The sequence below is a fragment of the Podarcis muralis genome, chromosome 1, assembly GCF_964188315.1.
Source record: "Podarcis muralis chromosome 1, rPodMur119.hap1.1, whole genome shotgun sequence".
Lineage (NCBI taxonomy): Eukaryota > Metazoa > Chordata > Lepidosauria > Squamata > Lacertidae > Podarcis > Podarcis muralis.
In genome coordinates this window covers 133629192-133652742 of record NC_135655.1, presented here as the reverse complement: position 1 = coordinate 133652742, position 23551 = coordinate 133629192, and the positions used below count along the sequence as shown (strand labels likewise).

At 44.4% G+C, this 23551-nt stretch overlaps 1 protein-coding gene across 1 annotated transcript in view; it reads right to left on the bottom strand.

Moving 5' to 3' along the window:
• Positions 1-1010: 1010 nt before the first annotated feature.
• The window catches only part of RAMP1 (receptor activity modifying protein 1), a 38207-nt gene continuing 15666 nt past the window's right edge, over positions 1011-23551 (bottom strand). Inside the window, exon 3 of the mRNA XM_028704534.2 lies at positions 1011-2353. Within this exon, the coding sequence (XP_028560367.1) occupies positions 2098-2353 (256 nt within the window). The 3' untranslated portion in view covers positions 1011-2097. The remainder of the gene's footprint in view (positions 2354-23551) is intronic.

The window sequence follows — 23551 nt, the reverse complement described above, 5'->3', positions numbered from 1 at the left end:
GGCCGTGGCGAGCCTCCTGGCTTGCTTTTGGGCTTTTAATAGCATGGATCATATCCAATCCTGCTGTTAAAGGCACAGGATCTTTCCCCACTTCCCACCCCTCCCACCCTTTGGAAGTACTAGTGGAAGTTCCCACATTAATCAAATTTCTTTTAATGCCAAATCACAACATGGAGACATAGTACGGGCACCTCCCTTGATGCTTCTACTTCAACTGCCAACGCAATCACCACCACAAACGCCTGTTCCCATGTTGCAAGTTACCCCCCCCCCCCCGGTGTCCTTGTGCTAGTATTTCCTTCTTAGTTCCCAGGCTCTGTTCCCACCTTATGTCCTCGGCAGGAATGGGAAACCTGTGGCCCTCTAGATGTTACTGAACTCTCACCTACCCTCTGTCCCGGCTACCCACCAGGGCACCATAGACTCTTCAGGGATGGACAGGGGGTTGGGCAGAGCTTTTGAATGGGAGTTCAGCACTGCTCCAGTCAGCCCTCAAGTCACAAATCCCTCTGGTTTGCTGAGAGCACATGAATTTTTGTTGACAGTATCTGCTAATCTGGTTCACATATTACATTTCCCCAGGAGAGTCCACCGTCTGGAAAGCTTGAGACTTCTTTGAGTGAAGGGGTGTGTGGGGTGTGCTATTATATGAAATGTAAAGTAAAAGCTTGGCTTTTTTCAGCAAACTTCTACATTTTGGTTGCATTTTATTCACTTACTTTAAAAGAATAAGTGATCTGTGTTGCTACAGCAGCAAGTCTTCCTCAGATACCAAAACAGAATCCTGTTATTTAAAATTACAATGGATACTTGACATCGGATTCCATTCTCTCTCTCGCACATTCATGTCACATCAATGACATGAAAGTCCTGCAAATGGTAATTACTTGGTAGGGAATTCCTCCAATGTTAATAAACTGTTAGGGTTTTGCGGCTGCTGTTTGCAAACAATGTTAGCAATAATTTATTTACTAATTAATGACAGAAGTTCATAAAAATTCAAATCCAACTTTTCAAAGACCTAGGATACATTTTAATTGCTACAGAATGGTTCCTCACAGAATACATTATGTGGCTGATTATTGGCAAAACATATAAATAATAATTTGCTAGAGCTTCATCTCCTCCACTGTCAGCAGTCAAAATGAATTGAGGACATGCCTGCACCAGCTGGCTTTGTGTGTCATTTACTCCAGAATGCACTACAATTAACTTCTGCTCTTTACAAGGCATCCTGACAGTGTCCTAATTGGTACACACCACAACATTTGAAAGTTTAGGCTGCTTTAATGTGGTCTTGCTCTTCATATTATACACCTTATACTTGTTTGTACAAATCTCCTGCTCTCATTCTGGCCACTGCTCTGCTGTTCTCCTAGAGCTGGAACTTTGCTTTCTTTTGTTCTATTCCGATATTGCACAGCCCCGGTCACTTCTCAGTTCCACAAAGATGGAGGGTGCCTTTCCAAGATGGTTCCCAGCTGCAAGTTACCTAACCCAAAGAACAGTCCACAGTCCTAAATACAGTGGACCCTCCGGATACGAACTTAATTCATTCAGGGGGTCCTTCTGTACCCTGAAAAGTCCGCAACATGAGGCACCAGTTCTGCGCACAGCGCAATAGAGCGCCTCTGCACATGCACTCGTGGCGAAACCCGCAACTATACACTTCTGGGTTTGCCGCGTTTGCAACCTGAAAGTTACGTTACCCAAAGGTAACGTAACCCGAGGGTCCGCTGTAAGTATGTGTGGCTGAAGGGCATCTAGAGAAAACCAGAAATAACCCAAAGGCAAAGGGAGTCTGAAGGAGACGTTGGTGCAGGCATGCCCTTAGCATGATCAAATCATGAATACAGGAAAAGAATTTGGCTGTTGAAAAAAGTGGTTCAGTCCTTGATGCTTTTTCTTGGCTTCAGCAAAATTCTTGTTAGCTAGAGAATGTGGAGTTACAACATTTTTCTCTGGGTAGCGTTGCCTAGAAATACTCTTTTTTGGGTGTTCACAAGAGGAGTAACAAAGCTGTTCCTCAGCACAGCTTGCTTGGGGTTCTGCTTCAGTCGCTTCTCTGGGTCGGAGACTTTGGGGTTGTGAAGAACTTCAGACAATGCCTTCACTGCGTTTGCTCCGCCATACCACCAGTGCTGTCATGAGCAGCGTGACAAAAATGGGTACCAATATGAAGGGGCACAATATGGTGTTCGGGGGGTCTCTCAAAGCCCTTCCCGAGACAGGGCAGTTTTTGAAGTAGTGCTTGTGAATCGCTATGAAGAATTCATCCACCAGCTGGTTTGGCCAGAAGCAATGCATTCTCCCAGCAATCTGGTAGGTACAATTGGTCAGCTCCCCATACCAGCTGAAAAAGAGAAAAGGACACTTGTTAGTAGGCAGCCGCAATTAGGGCCCATTTCGCACATTACAGAGAGGAAAAGCAGGAATTGCCACCAAAGTGTACACTCAGCTGTGGGCAGAGCCACACAGTATATATAAGGCACATTCAACACACAGTTAGAGCATGTGTCTCCCCCCACCCAGGAATCACGAGAACTGTTTCACCCTCTAAGAGCTACAATTTTGAGCACCCTTAAAAAACTACAGTTCCCAGGATTCTTTGGTAAAGGCGTGTGCTTTCAATGTATGCTGTTTGTCTGCCCAAAGTTGCAGCTACAGCTTCTTTATTAGTCTACCTGCATGATGCATAATTGCTCTGTGCCACACTACATTTAAAATGCCTTAGGTATGCTCCTAAAATTATGGCAAGTTAGAAAATCAACAAGAGTAAATCAGCAACAAAACCTGCAGAATTCAATATTCTTTCAGGTGTCAACATTCAGAGCTCCAAGGTAAACGACAACCAGAGCAGTTTGTCTTTAGTATTTCTAAATGATTGTAATGACTACATATACTGTATTTTTCGCTCCGTAAGACGCACCTGACCATAAGATACACCTAGTTTGTAGAGGGGGAATGCAAGAAAACATATTATTTAAAAGGAGTGCTGAGCAGAGCGTGGAGCGTGCTCCCTCTTTAAAGCCCCTCTTGGGGGCTTTTCAGGGAGGTGGGGGAAGGGACTGACAGGCTAAGCCAGAAGCTAGAACAGCGAGAGGGAGCGCTGTGCAGCGATCCCTCTCGCTGTTCTGGCTTCTGGGTTAGCTGTGCAACCTGCATTCGCTCCATAAGACGCACACACATTTCCCCTTACTTTTTAGGAGGGGAAAAGTGTGTCTTACAGAGCGAAAAATACAGTAACTGAGCATTTTTATTTTTAATTTTTGATCGGAAAGACAAAAGCCCTGTTCAGGTTTTCAATGAATGTTTGGGGGAGGGAGCTCCATTTCTTCACATGCCCATTTCTTCATATGTTCATAGGCATGTGAAATTAATGTGTGCATAAATTCCTACTGCATGATCTGTATGCACATAGTTTCCTATGCAGATATTATGACCCACCTGTGGATTCCAAAGCACATACCGGGGTGGGGAATTCACTCTCCATACGTTTCTTAAGCACAGCAAGATAAAAACAGATGGTTCAAAGGTCAAGCAGGACTCAGACGCATGTGTGTTGGATGCTGGGGGCTGGAAACTGACTTGGGAGAGGGACCCATCAATTTAGGGGTGCAGTGACCCCCCCAGGAGGCAGGAACCAGGGTCAGAAGAATAGTCAGAGCTCTCAGGGATGGAGGGCAGAACAATGGGCTTGGAGTAGCAAAATGGAGGGATGAGTGGACCCCCACCATCTGCCCCACTGTCTCCTAGAACCAGGAGAAGACTGAAGAGGGAAGAGCAGCAGCAGCTGCTGCCGTGTGTGGTGCCCTGTTGCTGGAAAGCAGACTGGGAACAGATGCCTCAATGCTAGAACTTGAATGCAAGTGTACTCATAGAGTCCTGCAGAGAAGCTACTGTAAGTGATTGCTTTTCACAATAATCAACTACCTGCTGTGTGCAGTGCCTTGGCTGGGACGTGTATGGAACAAGTAGGTCATTTTATCTGAAAATGAATGCCAGTGGCACAACTAATATTTTTATACCCAGAAGTGGCTGCTAATTTAAGAATAGCTTCTTCTCCAGAGCGATCTCGGCCCTGAATGGGAAGCCTGGACTTTGAAAGTCATCTAATCTTCCTTGCTGTACTATACTGTATTGTTTTAATTAGTGTTTTTATGGAGCAGTCAAGTAATTTCGTTGTCCCCGAGAGGGGGCAATGACAATAAAGTTATTATTATTATTATATTATTATTATTAATTTACAATGCTCTGTGACTTCAGAGTGATCCAAAAGCAAGAGGATATGGTTAAATAGGGTTGCCATATATCTGTGTTTTCCCAATCATTTCTTCTTTGGGGACTAACATTTTGGGACCAACATTTTACAGGAAATGTCCAGTTTCTTTCTTTCTTTTTGGCACATGCACACTTGGGAGGGTGATGGCGTTGAACTGCTGTGCCCCGGAAGCGCTATGTGGAGCGGTCGCTTTGGCCGGAGGAGAGTGTGCAGAGGAGAGCCACTGGAAGATGAGGTGGGAGCTGGGTCCTGCCTCTGCCCCCAGCCCGCCATCATCAGTGCCGCTGCCAGCCTGCGTGCCTCTTCCCTGGCTCAGGCTGGCTGGAGCTGCGGCGGAGAGCTGCTCTGCGCACCGTGTCCACAGCCAGCCCCAGCCAGGGAAAGAGACGGGCGGGCCTGGAGACATATCACTTGGATTAATGCTGCTGGGCCAGAAGTGTTTCAGTGTGACAAAACAAATAAAAACCCTGCTGTTTCAGGGATCAAATGTGTGTTTATGGCCATCCCATAAGCGTTGGATGCAGAATGATGCAATAAATGAGTGGCAACTCTGGGCTGATAATTATTAGTTCAATTAATTAATTAACTTTGGTTATTAATTAATTGTCTTCAAGATTTGGCAACCCTAGTTAGCACATCCTAGTATTCTTGCATAAATAAACAAGAGCATTTGAGTCCTCCCATCAACCACGATGTTCTTCATCATTTAAAAGCAAGCTCACAGTATCAAAAGAAGCAAGGGGGAAAGCGAATGTGCCAGCAGGGACTCAATTTACATAGCAATTAAAGCAAATCCAAAATAATCATGAGCAAGAAGCACTGGCAATGGGAGCACTCAGTGAAATATCACACAGTGGGAAACATCTATCACAGCTCATGTACAATCTAGGGGAGAGGAGGGAGCCATTACTTTCACAAAATGTACCCTGGTAAGTCAAGCAGCCCCAGGAACAGAGAGAAATTCAGGTCTCGTTCAGAGTAAATCTATCAAATCTGCACTTTCTGAAACAACATGCAAATGAAACACAGCTATCCTTCAAATTTGCACTTATCCAAATTCTGCTGTGCAGTTTACCAATCAATCACAATAACAGAGAAATATTAAGGGGAACTGCATATAAAAATGTGTTTATTAGGAGAAATATGCATGAAAATGATGAATTTAAACAAATAGTAAATTGCTGCAAAATGTGGAGAACTGAATTTAACTTTGGAAAAGTGCAAAACCAAGACGGCCAAAACTGACAGATCCTTCCATCCCTAGAGACTCCCACCTTTATCGTCTACCTGCTGTTCAGCACAAGACACAATGCCCCCCCCAAAAAAAACACCAACCCCAGAAAAAAGAGATACACCCCCAGAGAAAGCTCTACGCCGTAAGTGGTCGACCTAAACATAGCTCATCATATTATGTAGAATTGCAGAAAAACAAACGTGACACTTCAGTCATTCCCACTCACTATTGTTCTGGAGTTCGTAACGTTCTATTTTGTTATGACAAGTGTTCTTTACATGTTAAGCAAGGCATTTTTATATTTTCATTCTGTTACATGATTTGCCCTAAAAGATACTGTACATTTCCCAACAACTTTGCTATTTCTATGAACACAAGTTAGAAAGAAACCAAATGGCAGACAGAAGCTTTCTGACACTCTTAAAAGTAGGAAATGTAGAAGGTGGCTGAGTGTTTCTCCTTGGGGAAATCACTTCAGAATAACACTTGGCAGAGAATAATATTTCGTACAGAACAAGATTTTCATGCAGATAACTGCATTGTGCCACAGAGATATTAAAGGGGAAACAGAGGCAACTCCAGCCTTCCCCTCAGTCTCAGAAAATGAAATATTCAATGCAATCCGCAAATAAAATATTCCGTGGAGGGAGCTTATTATGACACAAGGAAATTGCTTCAGAATCTGTCTGAAGGAATCCTAAAGATGTTTCACATTAGAGGATCCATAAAAGCTGTTATATTATACTCAGATCTTTTTAATGTGCCCCTTCTAACAAATGCTACAAATAACCAAGAGCATTTGATCCAACTTCCGTAGGCTAAGAAGCACCTGCCCAACTGTTATGAGTGGCCTTCAAGGACGACAACCTTTGGCTTCCTGCCTTCAGCATTGCACACAAGCGAACTCGCAGAGTTCCTGATGGACTCTGAAGACCTAGATGCGGTAATGAGGAAAACCAAGACCAGTGGTTTGCCGAGAAAATGAAAATTAGAAAATGAAGAGAGAAGTGTTTGGGGTTTTTCTGCCTACCCTCCTTGTACTGAGTGCCTTTACGGCTTCCTTACTCCTCACAAATATTATTTGTAATTTAAAATGATCTCTCTTTAGTCAACACTTTTAGTGTGGCTTTTGACTAAACAAGTATAACAATAAAATGGTAATTTTGTTCTTCCAGTTTATTGAGTAACGCAGAGTCGCTGCAGCACTTTGGGATAACTTTGTGTTATCCTTTGGCTCTTATGTTTCCAGAGGAAGTTATTGACAAGGCTGACAAAGTGGAGTTATAATGAATGGACTGTGAAAAGGCATGCTGTGAAGATAAATACTAAATGAAGAATTCGTATTTATGTTGCTTTACTAATTTGTTACAGTCTTCGGAACTGTATTTTACTGCACTTTTGACTCACTTCTAGAAATAATAATCTTGAAATCACTCCCTGAGGTGTCACTCCAGAAGCATTCACTTCTTGCAGACAAAATAATTGGTGCTGGATCTTATAATGGAAACAAGTGTAAACTGCTGTTGCTAAAAACCAAAGTGACAAAACATTCCAGTCTAAACTTTAAAAAATGGGTGTGGAACATCTGTGTATGAGTTCAACCAATAAATTAGTTTGGGTGAGGAGCAATTAACTAGACATTGCTGTGTATGTCTCCTGTAACAGTTGGCCCAGTTAGCACTGCCATCTAGACAGCTTTATCTCTTTGGAGGCGCCATGAAGCCATTCTCTTTGCATTTGTTTATCACTGTTTCTTTTTTTCCTTATCTAGTAAAGTCTTTTATAATCAGTAGGTGCTCAAAATAGCATTATCTTTAGAGTACTTCCTATAAAAGAAGGATGAAGAACTTGGGTCTGCACCAAGGAAGCACTGCAGCCATTTGGCCTTCGTCTGAGCCAGAGCTGCTTATCCTCAGAATCACTTCCTAAGAGTCTGGCTCTGCAAAGGAATTACATATCAATTGCCTACACAACGAAAATAAGATACTAAGCTAAAACCCAAACTGCAAGGCTGTTTTTATTTTCCTCACCACTTACTGCAAGGACAGAGAGATAGAGAGAGAAGACATGGTCACTGGGGAGGAAGATGTTTTGAGGGCAGGTGCTTCACCACCTGAGCGCTAGATTCTCCAGGCAGATCCATTTTTGGAGCTTTTATCTTCTGCTGCACACAAATTTCAAAAAGTTGCTTCTCAGAAGCCGTGTGGGTTCTGGCAGGATTATGTGGTGCCAAAGTATAAACAATGATTTCCAAAATGCTCTTTTTACCCAGAGTTGACCTTTTTCTGTTTGTCTCACTCATGATAGCAAAGAGCTCTTCACATTTGCTCTAACTGAGACATGATACTTTGTTGAAAAGAAGATTTATGAGCAGACACATTTCAGATTGAATGTCATTTTCTGCATGCGCGCACACACCTGCTTTCACCCCAAATACCTTCAAAAATCACATGCACAAGCATTTTTTCTGTTTAAGGGAAAGAGAAAGGCCCCTCCCTGTTGAGTTACAGGCACTTGAAGACAGCAGGCACTGGATTCTTGGCAGAAAAAAATAGTTTGCAAGCCTTAATTAATTAATTAAATTTCTCTACTACCCTTTATTCAAAGATCGGTCAGTTTACAATATAAACATACAAGAATACACACCATAGTAACAAACAAAAACAATAACTGACACACACACACAATTTAAAAGGCCATAGATTAGCCAAAGGCCTGGGAGAAGAGGAATGGCCTAGCGCCTAAAGATATAATCAAGCAAGACGACTAATTTCGGGCTTTATATCAGACTGACTGAGGCATCACAGGTCTTTTAATATCAAAGTTAATATGGAAATGTGGCACAGGAATATAAATCCTCAGTATGTTGGCTCACATACTCCTCCTCCTCCTCTACCTGCCTCCATGTGCCCCTTCCCCTCCCCTTTCCATGTTGGAAATAGCCATAGTTTACCAAGACATCTGAATCAGAAAAAACTGTAGTTTCCACTGGCCATCGTCTGCCCCTAGACCTGGAACTGAAATCACAATTTTAAGTGGGTTTCAATTCCTAATTTGGAAGCAGTTCAACTGTAACCAATTTATCTGATTCAATTATTAAGAGAATACTAGGGTTATCTCACACCCAAAGAAGGAATGGGGTGCAGAAGCCCAAGGCGGGAGGGGGGCAGAGTTTACAAACCCACAATGTTCAGCTCCATGACATCTGAACTGAGTCTTACACGCCACCTTCCTCCTTCAGGAGATTAGAATGTCATCATCGCGGCTACATTTGGAAATCTGGCTTGATTTAAAATAAAAAAATTGGGTGGCTAATGGGCAGCTCTCCCCAGATGTCCTTGGACTGCAACTCCCATCATCTTTGACCATTGGGCTATTCTGGCTGGGAGTTATGGGAGTTGGAGTCCAACAACACCTGGCATGCTAAAGGTAAAGGTGAAGGGACCCCTGACCATTAGGTCCAGTGGTGGCTGACTCTGGGGTTGCGGCGCTCATCTCGCTTTATTGGCCGAGGGAGCTGGCGTACAGCTTCCAGGTCATGTGGCTGTTAACGGAGAAATCCGAGGGCTCCCTTGGACAAAAAAACAAGGACACCAGCCAGGAATACCAGAGCAAAACAGCAGCCAGTAGGCTTGGTCTTTATTGAAGAGTGTCGCGACAGGACTCCCACCTGCCACCAGGTGAAACAAAATGGAAGCACAGAACAAAAGAAGACCCCAACTTTTATTAGTTACTAATTCCCCAAACTACACCCCTAGAACTACATCACAACTACATCATGACTACATCATTGACACATCACTAAAAGGAGGGGTTGAGGAAGGAGTTGTTTAGGTAACCTGAGTACAGTGGTGCCTCGCAAGACGAAATTAATTCGTTCCGCGAGTCTCTTCGTCTTGCGGTTTTTTCGTCTTGCGAAGCACGGCTATTAGCGGCTTAGCGGCTATTAGCGGCTTAGCGGCTATTAACGGCTTAGCGGCTTTAAGAAAAAGGAAACAAACTCGCAAGAACTCGCAAGACATTTCGTCTTGCGAAGCAAGCCCATAGGGAAATTCGTCTTGCGGAACGACTCAAAAAACGGAAAACCCTTTCGTCTAGCGAGTTTTTTGTCTTGCGAGGCATTCGTCTTGCGGGGCACTACTGTATCTTGTCACCTGGCTGGTTCCTCCTCTCTCCCTCCCCATGAGTCATTTCCAGATGACAAAAGGGAGTTTGCAGTTTCCTGCCCCCAGAGGGAAGAGCTGATCATTGTCCTTTGTTCCAGTCCGTGTTGAATCCACTCCCATATGCAAGTCCTTTATGACCTTGATGGTATTCTGTCTAGGACCATCAGGGTTGGCATAGCAACTGGGCAGGGCTCCTGTGTATGTGCTGGTATGCTCAAGTGATTATGGCTGGCCTGTATCAAACCTTCCCCATTTTGTAGTCCTTCCTTCATGGAGTAAAATAAAAGTGGAACGGTGCAGATCCGATGTACGGTTGATTTTCTATGAATTTATAACAGAAGCATAGCATATGTCATGTGTGAGTGTGTGTGTGTGTCGAGTTTGTACAAACTGAATGATGGGGGGGGGGTCCCTGAGACATGGCCAGCATGACTAAGCCGCTTCTGGCGAAGCAGTGCAGCGCACGGAAACGCCGTGTATCTTCCCGCCAGAGCGGTACCTATTTATCTACTTGCACTTTGACGTGCTTTCGAACTGCTAGTTTGGCAGGAGCTGGGACCGAGCAACGGGAGCTCACCCCGTCGAGGGGATTTGAACCACCAACCTTCTGATCGGCAAGTCCTAGGCTCTGTAGTTTAACCCACAGCGCCACCCGCGTCCCACCTGGCATGCTACTCCTGCTTTAAATTTGTTCTGTTTTTAAAGGTCGCACTATGGAACTGGGCTCTTAGGGTTTGTTTGTTTTTTAAGTTTTTTAAATTTTTTAAACAACCCTTTCCCTTAAACGAATGACAGCTGATTTTGGTTCCCATTAGATTATTAAATAGCAGCCCCAAGAAAAATTCCCTGAGTGCAATGACAGCCGAGTGATTTATAGTAACATGGAGCTCCCTTTGCTTTACCAGTTTCACATGGAGCCGTCCCATACAGACACCTTAGATGGGCACATGAAAAACTTTTCCCACAGTATAAATTCCACTCTTTCCTCAAAAATGTTTTGGCTTTTTTGTTTCGTTTGTTATCATTCTTTTAACATAAGCCCATTCAGGGGGAAATAGTCCAAGCATTCTGATCAATTTACTTTTGGACAGAAGTTACAAAACAAGAGCACCAAAAAGAATCACATTTGGCATGTCCAAGGAAAGCACGTTTTCTTTGCCAGCTCTCAGACCAGCGGGTGAGGCTTTAATTCTAAACAGACTTATTAGGAAGGAAGTCCTCCACATGGTTAAGATTGCGCTGCCAGCCTAAACAGCTGACTGAGAGGCAACTCCAGGGACCTCAGTCAGACTTTCACGCGTTCTGGTGTGAGCTTAAAGGGTTTCTTACTTTCACCCTTTCCCAAAGAGAAATTTCCCGTGGTCCTATTTCTGTTCCCTCCTTTCTAGCTTCATCTTCCAGTGTCTCAATATATTCTTTCATTTTCCCCAAAGAATTGTTACCTGCTAACTCTTGGTAAAACTCCTGAAATACTCTCAACTTATCTTTCATCAAGTTGTGAATACTACCCATTTTATCTTTTATTAGGCTAATCTTTACTTTTTTGACTGTACAGCTTTGGCCAGCAATTTGGAATTTTTATTACTATGCTCAAAAAATTCTCTTTTCAAGAATATCAATTCTCTTTGCACTTTTTCCATATCTTTATTTTCTACATTTCCTGCTTGAAAAGTTTATTTGCTTCATAATACTTGTACTTCAGAGTGAGAAATCCATCTTTTAAAGTATTTTCTCTGGGAGCTCTCAATTTCTGTTGCTTGCTCTACGGCCAGCAGGGCCCACCCCATGGGCACCATTTTAACTAACAGTTTTTAACAGATCGATTGTTGCTGCTGCTGCTCTGGAAATTGTATCACTGAAGTCCCAAAGGGAAAAAATGCATTTGTGCAAATACTTTGCAAGCAGCTTTTGGACTTTCAGAAAGGTCTGTGCCAAAAGTAAAATGTTATTAAGATAAATTTCTATTTATAAACATAGCTAAGCGGTGATATTGCTTATTTTCCCTATGTATCCAACTCAGAAAAACAAATGTTTGGCAGTAACAAATCAAAATGTGGCTTTGCTTTAGAAACAGCACTGTGGTTTCCATATTTAGCATGATGGCATCGGCATAGGATGTGCTTAGCTTCTATATTGGGGGAGGGGAATAACAATCTGCAGCAATAAGAACCTGTAGGAGGGATAATTCTGATAAGACGAAAGTACTATTTGTGAGTGGTTCATCTGCCCTAGGAGGTGAGGTTGACTCTAGATGGAGCTGCATTATCCCTAAACTTAAGCACCAGATTCTAGTAGGTAGCCGTGTTGGTCTGCCGTAGTCAAAATAAATTAAAACAATTCTTTTAAAAGACTCGATTCTTTTAAGGGAGTTTTTAGGTTTTTAAGAAGAGTCTTTTTAACTATCTTTTTAAAGAATTGTTTTAACTTAAGCATCAGGTTCATTGTTTTAACTTAAGCATCAGGTTCATGAGGGGCAGTATTTCAATATGAGTAGGAAAATAAGAGTACCTATAAACATTTTTTATATATAAAAAAGCACTGAGTAAAATACTTTTAGACCTTCTGGATCCTTGGACTGATTTACATCAATAAGAGAACCAGTTTTGATGTGGTGAAAGAGATGTGTTCATCACCAGTTACAATTCCTGCCAACCAACTCTGTCATGAGGAGGTGATAATGCATCATCTTCTTTGTGTTTTCACTGTCCTCGATTGTCCTCTAGCTCTTCCCTCACACTTTTGTGTACATAGGCTTCTTTTCTGATCATGACATTTTTATAATTGCTGTTGTTTGCATATCTCGGTTCCCCATCAGGGCGGAACTTGAACTTGAGAAACTCGTGACCGAACTTGCCCTTGTCCCCAACATAACAACGCAAATAGAAATTGCTCACCATGGCCGCAGATGCTCACTGGCCTGACGGGAAACCAGCATGCCAGACTTTTCCTGAGTTGGGCAATAAGTGAGTAGAGGACGTAGTACAGAACTAGGACAGTCACGCTGGAGACCGAGCACCTCCACAGGCACATACCTCCACATGTGGTGGGAGTGCCCCAAAATCCAACTATGCTGGACAACAACCATACAAGAAATAAGTAAAATAACCAAACAAGTATTAAAAACCACCCCAGAATTGGCCTTACTAAACATCTTCCAGCGGGACGCGGGTGGCGCTGTGGGTAAAACCTCAGCGCCTAGGACTTGCCGATCGCATGGTCGGCGGTTCAAATCCCCGTGGCGGGGTGCGCTCCCGCCGTTCGGTCCCAGCGCCTGCCAACCTAGCAGTTCGAAAGCACCCCCGGGTGCAAGTAGATAAATAGGGACCGCTTACCAGCGGGAAGGTAAACGGCATTCCGTGTGCTGCGCTGGCTCGCCAGATGCAGCTTGTCACGCTGGCCACATGACCTGGAAGTGTCTGCGGACAGCGCTGGCTCCCGACCTATAGAGTGAGATGAGCGCACAACCCTAGAGTCTGGCAAGACTAGCCCATACGGGCAGGGGTACCTTTACCTTTAAACATCTTCCAAGACAACAATGCCCACTTACACCACAAAGAACTCATAACCCACCTACTTTCAGCAGCCAGAAGCATCATAGCCGGACACTGGAGAGACCGGTCAGGAGTAAGCATGGACCAATGGTACCAAATAGTATGGGAAACAGCCCTACTAGAAAAATTAACCAATAAACTGAAACTGACACGGGGACAAATAGAAGAAGACACCTTCACCCTGGTATGGCTCCCCTTTATCAAATATACAGCCCAATAAGACAATGACAAAAATCCACCAACAGCATACAAATCAATATGGCTAACCTGATGTAAAACACCCACCCACCCCACTCACATGAAAACAAAGACCACCACAGCCAACCACAAATGAACAACCACACCCTAGGCCAACCCCAACTTCTCTCACCACCAAAGGAACACAAGTGAACAGCAAAGAACCTGCACAAGCAATGCTGACACCAAACCCCACATACAGTAAGTAAAATAGAAACATGGCCACCAGACCCAACTCTCACCCATCTTTCCTCCTCCCCCTCTTTCCCCCTTTTCTTCCTAATGTCTCAACAAATGAAACTGATTTGTAAAAATGTTACATGGGGAAAAAAATATACGAGAGAGAGACATTGCAAACACTTTTGTAAATCAAGAAAATCTTTAATAATAAAAAACACAAAACAAAACAAATAAACCTGCAGAAAGTGAAGAGAGAGAAAAGAACTAGGACAGTGACTTTTACTATTTAAGTCAAGGCCACTGCAAGAAAGTGAGCAGCTGCAAAGAAACTTGTAGTGATCTTTGGTTGGAAGATCTAGTTTGACTAAATATTCAAGTGTGATACAAGCAACAAATGCATTAACAGCAGGAAATTATGACTCTATAGCACTGCCTCTGAGTCAAAAACTTGCCTTGGGCAGCAATTCTCTACTTGCTTATCTGGAGGGAAGTCTCATTGAACTCAATAGGATTTGCTTCAGGAGAAAGGGCAGCCTAATTGTCATCAGTGACCAAACCAGGCCTGCAGAGGGGGAAAACTTTCAGTAATGGAAGAGAATGGCTCACATCTCCATTGACGCAGCCACTTTCTACTAACTGCATCCATTTAAGTGCCAGATTTCTCAGCCTCCCCAGAACTACCGCGCTTACTCTTCCATATCAACCATATTGATCCATTTCAAGCCATCTAAACAGCTGTGCTGTAATAACTACTCAGATAAGCTCCCTTTAGAAACAGCAGTCAGGCCACCACAACAACGAATAGCATAATGAATCAGCTCATTTAAAAGGCTTATGCTGCAAGTGAACATGTACATATGAAGAAGTACATTTGCAAATGCTGTCTCGTGAATAACCGAAAGCCCCCTTGGCTTGCAAACTCAAGACGGTGAATAATTCAACATGGATTGTGCCAGTGCTTTTTTAAAAGAAAAATGGTGCTGGTACTATATTATAAAAATAATATTTTCTAATTTATACCCTGTCCATCTGGCTGGGTTGCCCCAGCCACTCTGGGCGGCTTCCAACACTTATAAAAACATAATAAAACATCAAACATTAATAGCAACAAGCTGATCCAATATAAAAAGTCAGAATAACTTTAAAGCAAACAACTTATAACAAATAAAGCTATATTTAATGATTCATTATAATCTGACAGTAAACAGTAAAATTAAACATCAAATAATAATTAAACAGTTTACAGTTTACACGTATCAATTACAATAAAGAATTACTAATCTACAATCAATAAAAATAATAGCAAATCACAATGCATAAAATACCACAAAACATACAAAACCATATAAAAGGATCAAACTGAGAAACAAGGACACACAAAGTATAAAATTATTTTTTTCCAAATATCCCTGAACTCCTCTCTTCCCAACGGCTTCGGCTGCTCTCAAAGTCCTGGTCTGGGAAGCCTCCCAGGGCTGGAAGGTGGAAAAGCCACCGTCTGATGACCAGCAGAAAGTCTTTCTCCCCTCACAGTACTCACCATGAAGTGCCACACTTTTAACCTTTGAGGGGGAAAGGTGCTGGTACTGCAAACCCTTGAGTAGCCCCAGGTTGGCAGATGCGCAACTCCCCCCCCCCCATGCTGCTGCAGAAGGTGCGCCCTCTAGGGAGCATTTCCTGCAGCAGCATGGGGGAGGGGTCTGTGTGGATCCCAGTTCCGCTACTGATTTGATTGATTGATTGATTGATTGACTGACTGACTGACTGTGGAAATGGATAAAAGCCCCCCATCCAAACAATGACTATCATCAGTGCAGGTAAGAAAATAATTTAATTCTAATTTTTATCATTTACAATACTGTTTTATTTATTTTGTAGTACAGTACATTTATTATTGCTTTCATTTTATGGATCAATGGTCTCATTAGATAGTAAAATTCATGTTGAATTGCTGTTTTAGGAGTTGTTTTTAAAAGTCTGGAATGGATTAATCCATTTTCCATTACTTTCTATGGGAAAATGCGCCTTGGTTTAAGAACACTTTGTTTTAAGAACGGACTTCCGGAACGGATTAAGTTCGTAAACCAAGGTACCACTGTATATTTGAATTTAAATTGTAATTTGACATTGATAAAATGTGGTTTATATTGGATTTTAATAATTAGAAATTAATAAAAATATTTATAAATAAAATAAAGCTCTCCTCATCAGGTTTGCGAGACTCTTAGCAAACATATTCTTGCTAACCACTGTAAGGTGCAGCCCATCTCTTGCACACCTCCCATGACACCCTGTTTCCTCCACACCCTCCTGCCTCTGTCCCTCTCAGCAGGGAGTCACCTATCACCACCACTCATCTCTTCCTCCTCATTCTAAACACTGTGCCTTCCAAAGCCTGCTTGGAGTGTTCAAAGGTCTGCAACTGCTCTTCTTGAGTCTTCCCCTCTTGTCTGTTGGAGCTTATCTACATTTTGCTAGGCTAGGTTACAGAGACAGGAACCTTTTGGTTTGAGTACTTCCTGCTCCTTCCTCTCAGCTTGCCTTCTCCAGACTGCAATTCCCTTTCTACAATATCATCTCCTTGGAAGGTCGAAAGTGGGTTATCGGCATGCTCATCCTGAGATCTGAAGGGGTTGGGTCAATAATGGAAAAGGACTCCTGCAAGTCCAACTCATCCTGTCTCTGAGGGGTGGCAGGAATCATTCTGTGCTCTGCTGTACCTTTCACTGCCCCCTTGGTGTTTTCTGAGGTCTGCAACTGCTCCTCTGGCCCAGAATCAGTGTGTGAAGTGAGAGTGTGGAAGTGATTTTGCAGCTCCAAGGACACTGCGTGGCTTCTGGCTGTCCTACTTCCATGCATCACATTCCTCCAGAGCTTAGTCTCTTGCAATGGGCACCCCATCCATCTTGCTGTTCAGTCACAATCAACTCAGCTCTGTCAAGAAACTCTGAACGTTGTCCTGTAGCTCAAAGTGTGACTAGACGGGTCTCAAGTTGCTGTACCTTCTCTTCCAGCAAGACATCCAGCTGGCACTTGCTACAACTGTACTGTTGCATTTCCCCCAGCAGGAAGACAAATATACCACAGGTGTTACAGGTCACTGCAGTAGCTTCTTCGCCCTCCATGTCTCTTGGTCCTATGCATACCATGAGACAGTACTCCCCCCCCCCCCGCTAAACGCCCTTGCAAACACCCCTGTTTGCAAGGCCTGTTTGTGAGCTTTGGTCGGGAGCTTCCAGAAGCTGCAATCAAGGGCTGGCATTGCTGGGCACCTGTCTGAGGTCCACACTCCTGAAGGGGGATCTAGGGCTGACTCCTGCAGCCCACTGGTCCTGCTCCATAAAGCTGTTGCTGCCTGTTCACTTGCCCCTCTGGGCACACAGCGAGAACGAGGAGATGGCACATCTTCCTGCTGCTTTTTGCTTTTCCTCTGGGTGGCTGTGAAGATTGTGCCCACGTGCGGCTGGCCCAAAGGCTTTTTTCTGCCCAAGGCAAAGGACCAGATATTTATTGGTTATTTGGCTGAAAGATAATTCTTGCAGGCCATGATACAAAATGGATATGGGATTATTGATCAGTACATTGGATATTTTATGATATAAATCTTTCTTCAACATAAAAAAAAAATCCAGTTTATTTTCTGGTTGCATCCTAATTACCATTTGCAAATACTTTGCAGCTGTTTCTTTGTCACTGCTGATCTTGCTGTTCCACAAACAAACGGCATCTGCTTGAATCCATGAGAGAAAAAGTATGCTGCGTTCAAATAGGTGGAATCAGTCTGTTACTGTGGAACGAATGCTTAGAGGGCTTTCTTTCCCTTGGGGATGAGAATGTCTGATGTTTGGGGGAGGAGGAGGAGAACTGAAGGGACCAAGAAATGTTTGAAGCATCCGGGGGGGGGGGGGGGAGAGAAGCAAGAGGCCTTGAACCTCCTTAGGGATGTGCACTTCCCACCTTAAGCGCCATAATCATTTTGTGTTGCCATATCTCTCTGGAAGCCTCCTTGTTGCAGCTGCACAGCAGTACCTCGGTTTATGAACTAATCCGTTCTGGAAGTCCATTCTTAAACCAAGGCGCGCTTTCCCTAATGAGGCCTCCCACCACCAGTGCCCTTCCACGGTTCAGATTCTGTTCTTAGACCAAGGTAAAGTTTGCAAACCAGGACACCACTTCTGGTTTTGCGGAGTTCGTAAACCAAATAGTTCGTAAACAGGGCTGTTTTTAAACCAAGGTACCACTGTATCTGTATGAGAAAACAGGCTACACAAAAAACTTCTAAGGGGCAACTTTAAAAAAACAACGAAGTGAGGAGGAAAATGCAATAGAAACATTTCTCTTCTGCTAGTACTTTTAATTTTCCTGGATTTGGTGATCCTATCTGATACTGTGAGGCAGTTGTCTTCTTTTTAACCAGATGTTGTTCTTTTCAGCTGTAAGGGGAGAGTTCTCCACTTCCTACACTCCTGCCAGAAATATATGTTGTTCTTCGTTGCTTGCACCGTGTGCCAGGCAAGATCTACTTGCTTTCCTGCCCATCAGTACTGAGAAGAAACAAACATCATCAAGAGCCTCTGCTCTTTTACAACAATGGATATATATGTGCTTATGCACCGTCTTCCTAGGCACCCAGTGGACATTTTTACTCTTGCCCAACTGAAACAGCTGCACACCATGTTAGAGTATTGTGGGTTGAGAAGCATGATGCTGTCACCCAAGGCTATTCCAGCGCAGGCCACTTGGACCAATGCGCCACTCCATGTAATCTGGAATCCAATTATGTAATGGGACCCCTGAACATTAGGTCCAGTCGTGACCAACTCTGGGGTTGCGGCGCTCATCTCGCTTTATTGGCCGAGGGAGCCGGCGTACAGCTTCCGGTCATGTGACCAGCATGACTAAGCTGCTTCTGGCAAACCAGAGCAGCGCACGGAAACGCCGTTTACCTTCCTGCCGGAGCGGTACCTATTTATCTACTTGCACTTTGACGTGCTTTCAAATTGCTAGGTTGGCAGGAGCAGGGACCGGGCAACGGGAGCTCACCCCGTTGCGGGGATTCGAACCGCTGACCTTCTGATCAGTAAGTCCTAGGCTCTGTGGTTTAACCCACAGCACTACCCACGTCCCGGAATCCAATTAAAATAGCTCAATATTCATCTGCTTCATCTCTAAAGAGAGTGAGGCAGATTTCAACTTCTCATGAAGAACCAAACCACAAAGGATTAGTCACAGTGGAAAAAGAAGGAAAATTGTCATCGAAAATGTTTGAATGGTGCCTGTCATCTGCCAAAATTAGCACAATCCCAACAAATATCAGCCTAAATATTTCCCTCTGCCAAAGGATGCTATCACATAAACTTTTGTCTTGGTGCTCTATTTCCTGATCAGAGTAGCAATTTGAAAGTGCTACAGTTTTTGCATATTCACTGTTGGATCTGCAGTAAACCAGTTGTTACCCAAAGAGCTCAGAAGTGCATCTGTCACAAGAGACCAAAAATCAACAACGATTACTTTAGATTAAGGCAAGTCTTAGCTGTAGACAAAGGATGGGAAACCTGTAGTTGGGCTACCACTATCCCATTCCTTGACTAGTGCCACGTGGCTGGGGCTGGTGGGAATTCAAGTCCAAAAACATTTGGAGGGCCCCAGGTCCCCCAACCCTGCTGATCTAGGGCTGATGAGCACACTTTGGACAGGGCAGGAAGACAACCATTATGGGCTGTTATAAGAAAAAACTGCTCCTTTTCCCTTATGGAGTATCCAAGAGCCTGTATAGAGTCCTTAAGTGGGTTCCCTGGACCACAAGAGATCCTTTGTGGTGCCAAGGAATATATGAGAAATAAATCATTGCTGGGGCCTGAATAGATTCTAGCTTAGTGACTGAAATGGCATGGACAATGAATTGCTGACCTGAACTTCAGAAGGGAGCCTTAACTAAAAGATCCAGAAACTGGGTTCAGAAGCAGGGGCGGAGCTACCTGGCCCGGCACCTGGAACAGTGTGGAGGCGGGGCTAGCTGGCCCACAGGGGCGGGGCTAGCGGCCTGCATGGCGAGCGTCCTTAGCCACCCACCGCCCATGCAGCAAGCGTAAGGGGGGCATCGCTTGCTGCCCTTGCAGCGAGCTTCCCTAGCCACCTGCCGCCCGCACGGCGAGCATTGGGAGGGGCACTGCTAGTCGCCCGTGCAACAAGCATTGGGGTGCGCTGCTAGCCACCTGCGGCAGCATCATCCCTAGTGGTCCGCCGCCCGCGCAGCGAGTATCCAGGGTGCTTCCTGCACAGCGAGTGGGGGGGTGTGGCACGGCGATGTCACCCACCCTCACGCCTGACACCCGGTGCGCACCGCACCCCCCCACACACACACACCTTCCTCCGCCAGTGTTTCAGTAAGCATTAAAAAACACCCTGATCCTGCCAGGTAATTCAATGTATGCTGTGGAAGAACATAAGGATTTCACAATTAGTTCAGATTTTTGCAAACTTTCTTCAGAACTCAAGCTGCAATCTCTTCGTAGGTTCCTATAACTGCCGTCCTCTTACTTGATGATGCATCAGGAAGGCCCAACTAGAGAAGGGCCTGAAAGCTGACTATGTTGCATCTGAGGACAATCTTGCAATGAAATGATTCACAATTTCCCTTTAGATTTGCCCAGGGTCACGTCTATTGGAGTTGAAGGCCTGGCGGAACTTTGCCCACAAGTTTTCAAAATGTATTTCTGATGCCTGACTTAAGTGTCTGCCTCTCAGTTCTGCTTTTTCCTCAGAAAAAGCTATTGAGGTACAGTAGCTTTTTGTCCTAGAAAAGAGGGAAAGGGCTATCATGAAATGCAGGGGTGGGGTGGGGGGTTCATAGATTTACTCCTTCCTCCTGAGATTCTAAGAAAGAGGCTAAAACCCTGAAACTTTTGTTCATATCCCGACACGTTTTCATCCTGGATCATTCCTATGCTTATCCCATGCCCTGCAGCTCCATCTCTTTATCGAAGCACCTATTTTCTCACTTTGCTTCCAGCTGCCACTACGGAATTCACAGCTAAAACTGCAGAGTATCATCCCGTTCTTTATTTACAAAATAATTTCTACAACATCTTTTTAAAAAGCGGACCAACAAGGCAGCTTACAGCAGCAAAACTTTAAAAATATAAAAGCTAAAAAACATTAAGCAGCAGTCAAAGCAAGTTAAAAAAAGTCCATATCCCGCAATATTAACATGCATTAAAAGCCTGGCTGATGAAATATGTCATTGGCTGAAATCCAGTACCCTCTTATGTGAAAATAAGCCCCACTTCTGAGTTGGCATTTGTAGAAAGACTTTAAATAATTCGACCCAATGCACATATAAAACAGTCTCTCTGACTGCATGTAGGATTGTCTCGTTATTATAAAGCATACTAAACTGAGACATGCGCGGCACTGGGAAAACAGAGCTGCAGAACATGCTGCCTACTATGTACTTTTACGGCATGTGAATGTAAATTACTGCTGCTTATCACAAAGGGGCATCGCGGTGCTGGGAACCAGGATATGTGAATATTGAAAGCTGCCTTGCGCTGACTCCATTTATGCCATCAGGCTCTCCTGGTTATCGCCATGGAGATGCCAGAGGCGGAATCAGGGACCTATGAGCTACTGAATCAGACGCTTACCAGTGAGCTGCTTAGGAGAGCTGAAACAGATCTCGAACTCATGGCATTGGCACCACACCAGGGGTGGCACCTCCCATTACGCCACTTGAGGCGAAAGGGAAAGTGCTGTCCTGCCCGCTCTGCCCCCACTACCATGCTGCCCCCCCCCTGCCGGCATCACCTCTGTGCTGCTGCCGCCGCCGCTGGTGGAGAAGCTGTGCTGGCAGTGGTGCTGATTTATGGCAAGATGTCTCTGAAACCTCACGAGATCTCTCGCGCTCCATGAGCTTTCAGGAGATTTCAGTGAGATCCCACTGCTGCCGGGGCCACTTCTCTGTTTGTGGTGGAGGCAGTGGCATGGGAGGGGCACCCCGTGGCACAGTCTCTGGGCCTTTCACTGCCCAAGGCAGCTGCTTCACTCTGCTTCATGGGTGGGCAGCCTTGGCCAAGAGTGTCCGCTTCCCATTTGGCTCCTTTTCACACATTGTGTATTTACTGCAACAAACAGCCGTGTACCCAGAAAGCCATGCCAGGTTCTAAAAGAATGTTGATTACAGGGTGCGAAGGCAGCTGACTGCCAGCGTAGGTTGCCTGAAGGCAGGCGTAGGAAGACCTGTCATTTCACTGTTCCTTGGCAGAATAGTCACATGGTGTTGGGTCTTTCATTATATCCATATTAATATGCACAGTGACTGTTTGCCAGGCACACTGATAATTGTCTAAAAAGAGCCAGAAATAACAGGTGTTGAATGTATTAATCTACACCTCCAAAAGATTTATCATTACTAAAGAGGACGCCCCACTTCATGAAAAAGTACAATCTGTGGCAGGCAGAGCTCAGCTTTAAATATTTCCCTCTGACTGGTGTAAATGGGGTGCGCTCTCTCTCTCTCAGCAAATTTTGTTGTAAGGAATCTAAGGGCTCTTCCAGACAACATTTTTTTTTAATGTGCATTCAGGATTATTTGCGCTCATGATGGGACCAAAGTGGTTAGACTGTATACAACTCTGCCTTCAAACCTACTTGCACCTCCTGCGCCAGTTTTGAGTTGGACATGCTGCTTCATTTCTGATTGGCGCGTGTCCCATAGCTTCCTGCTGAAACCACAGCCAAGAATGCAGGCCTGGGGCGGGCAGGGGGAGAGGCAGGCCATGGGTGTTGGCCGTACAATCAGGTCTGTGCCTGATGGCTGAGACAACAAATTTTCCTAGGGGGCTTTCCCCCCCCATTGTGCACAACATAGCTTGGCACAGCTCAACCAATAAGCTGAAGGAGAAGGAAGGAAAAACACACCAATCACATTGTCCCATAGGAAAAATTCTGCCCTGCCCTGAAAAGAAACACCCAGATGCAGGTGGAAATAATAACAACTGGAAAAGAAGGAAAAAACCAAGGGCCAAGGAGAGACAGCTGGCTCTCTTGTAGTAACAGCGCCATCGCTACTCTAGGAATAAGGGAGCTGTTGATGAGACTATGGAGGCGAGTGCCTGTCATTTGCTGCGGCATCTGACCATAGATTGTTTGCCTTTAGGGTGGTTCTTTTTCCGTGTGCATTTGTTTGTTGTCACGTAAATCATATTTGAGGAAATAAGCCCAGGTCATTTTGTGTGGATCACTCATCCCCGAAAGGAGAGAGGGCAGGTGGAAAGAGGGCGATTGAGGAGATGTAAAACACTGAGCTTCGCTTGGCATTAGTATTCCTTGTTCACTTCTCTCCTTTTTCAAAACTGGGAGGCACACAGCACGCAAAGGAGGAAGTCAGGAGTCACCAGCAGTTTTCTTCATGACCTTGTGAATGAAAAGGGTAAACCCTGGAAGGTATAGTTTGTGGAGATGCAGCGGTGGGGAGTCTGTGAAGCTGTCTTTGCTGGTTATTTGGAAAGCAAAGTCAGAATCAGCAAAGCAAAGCAAAGAAAAATCTTCTGAAATCCCCCAAGGCCTTTTCTGACTATCATTTTCTTTTCATCTTTCTATATCTTTGCTACTAATTTAGGATTCCCTATGGCAGAGGTTTGTTGCTATAACCTGAAAGGAGCAATGGCAAGGAATCTTAAAAGGAAGAAATAAAGTGTATTATCAGGGAGCAGGCGCTTTTGTCTGACATGAAACAATTAGAGAAACAATCACATATGTCCACAGCCCTTAGCCTTAACACCGGCTCACCACAGGGTTGTGTGTTGAGTCCCCTGCTCTATGCTCTCTATACGTATGACTGTACAGCCATCTATTCCAGCAACAAAATCATCAAGTTTGCTGATGACACTACGGTGGTAGG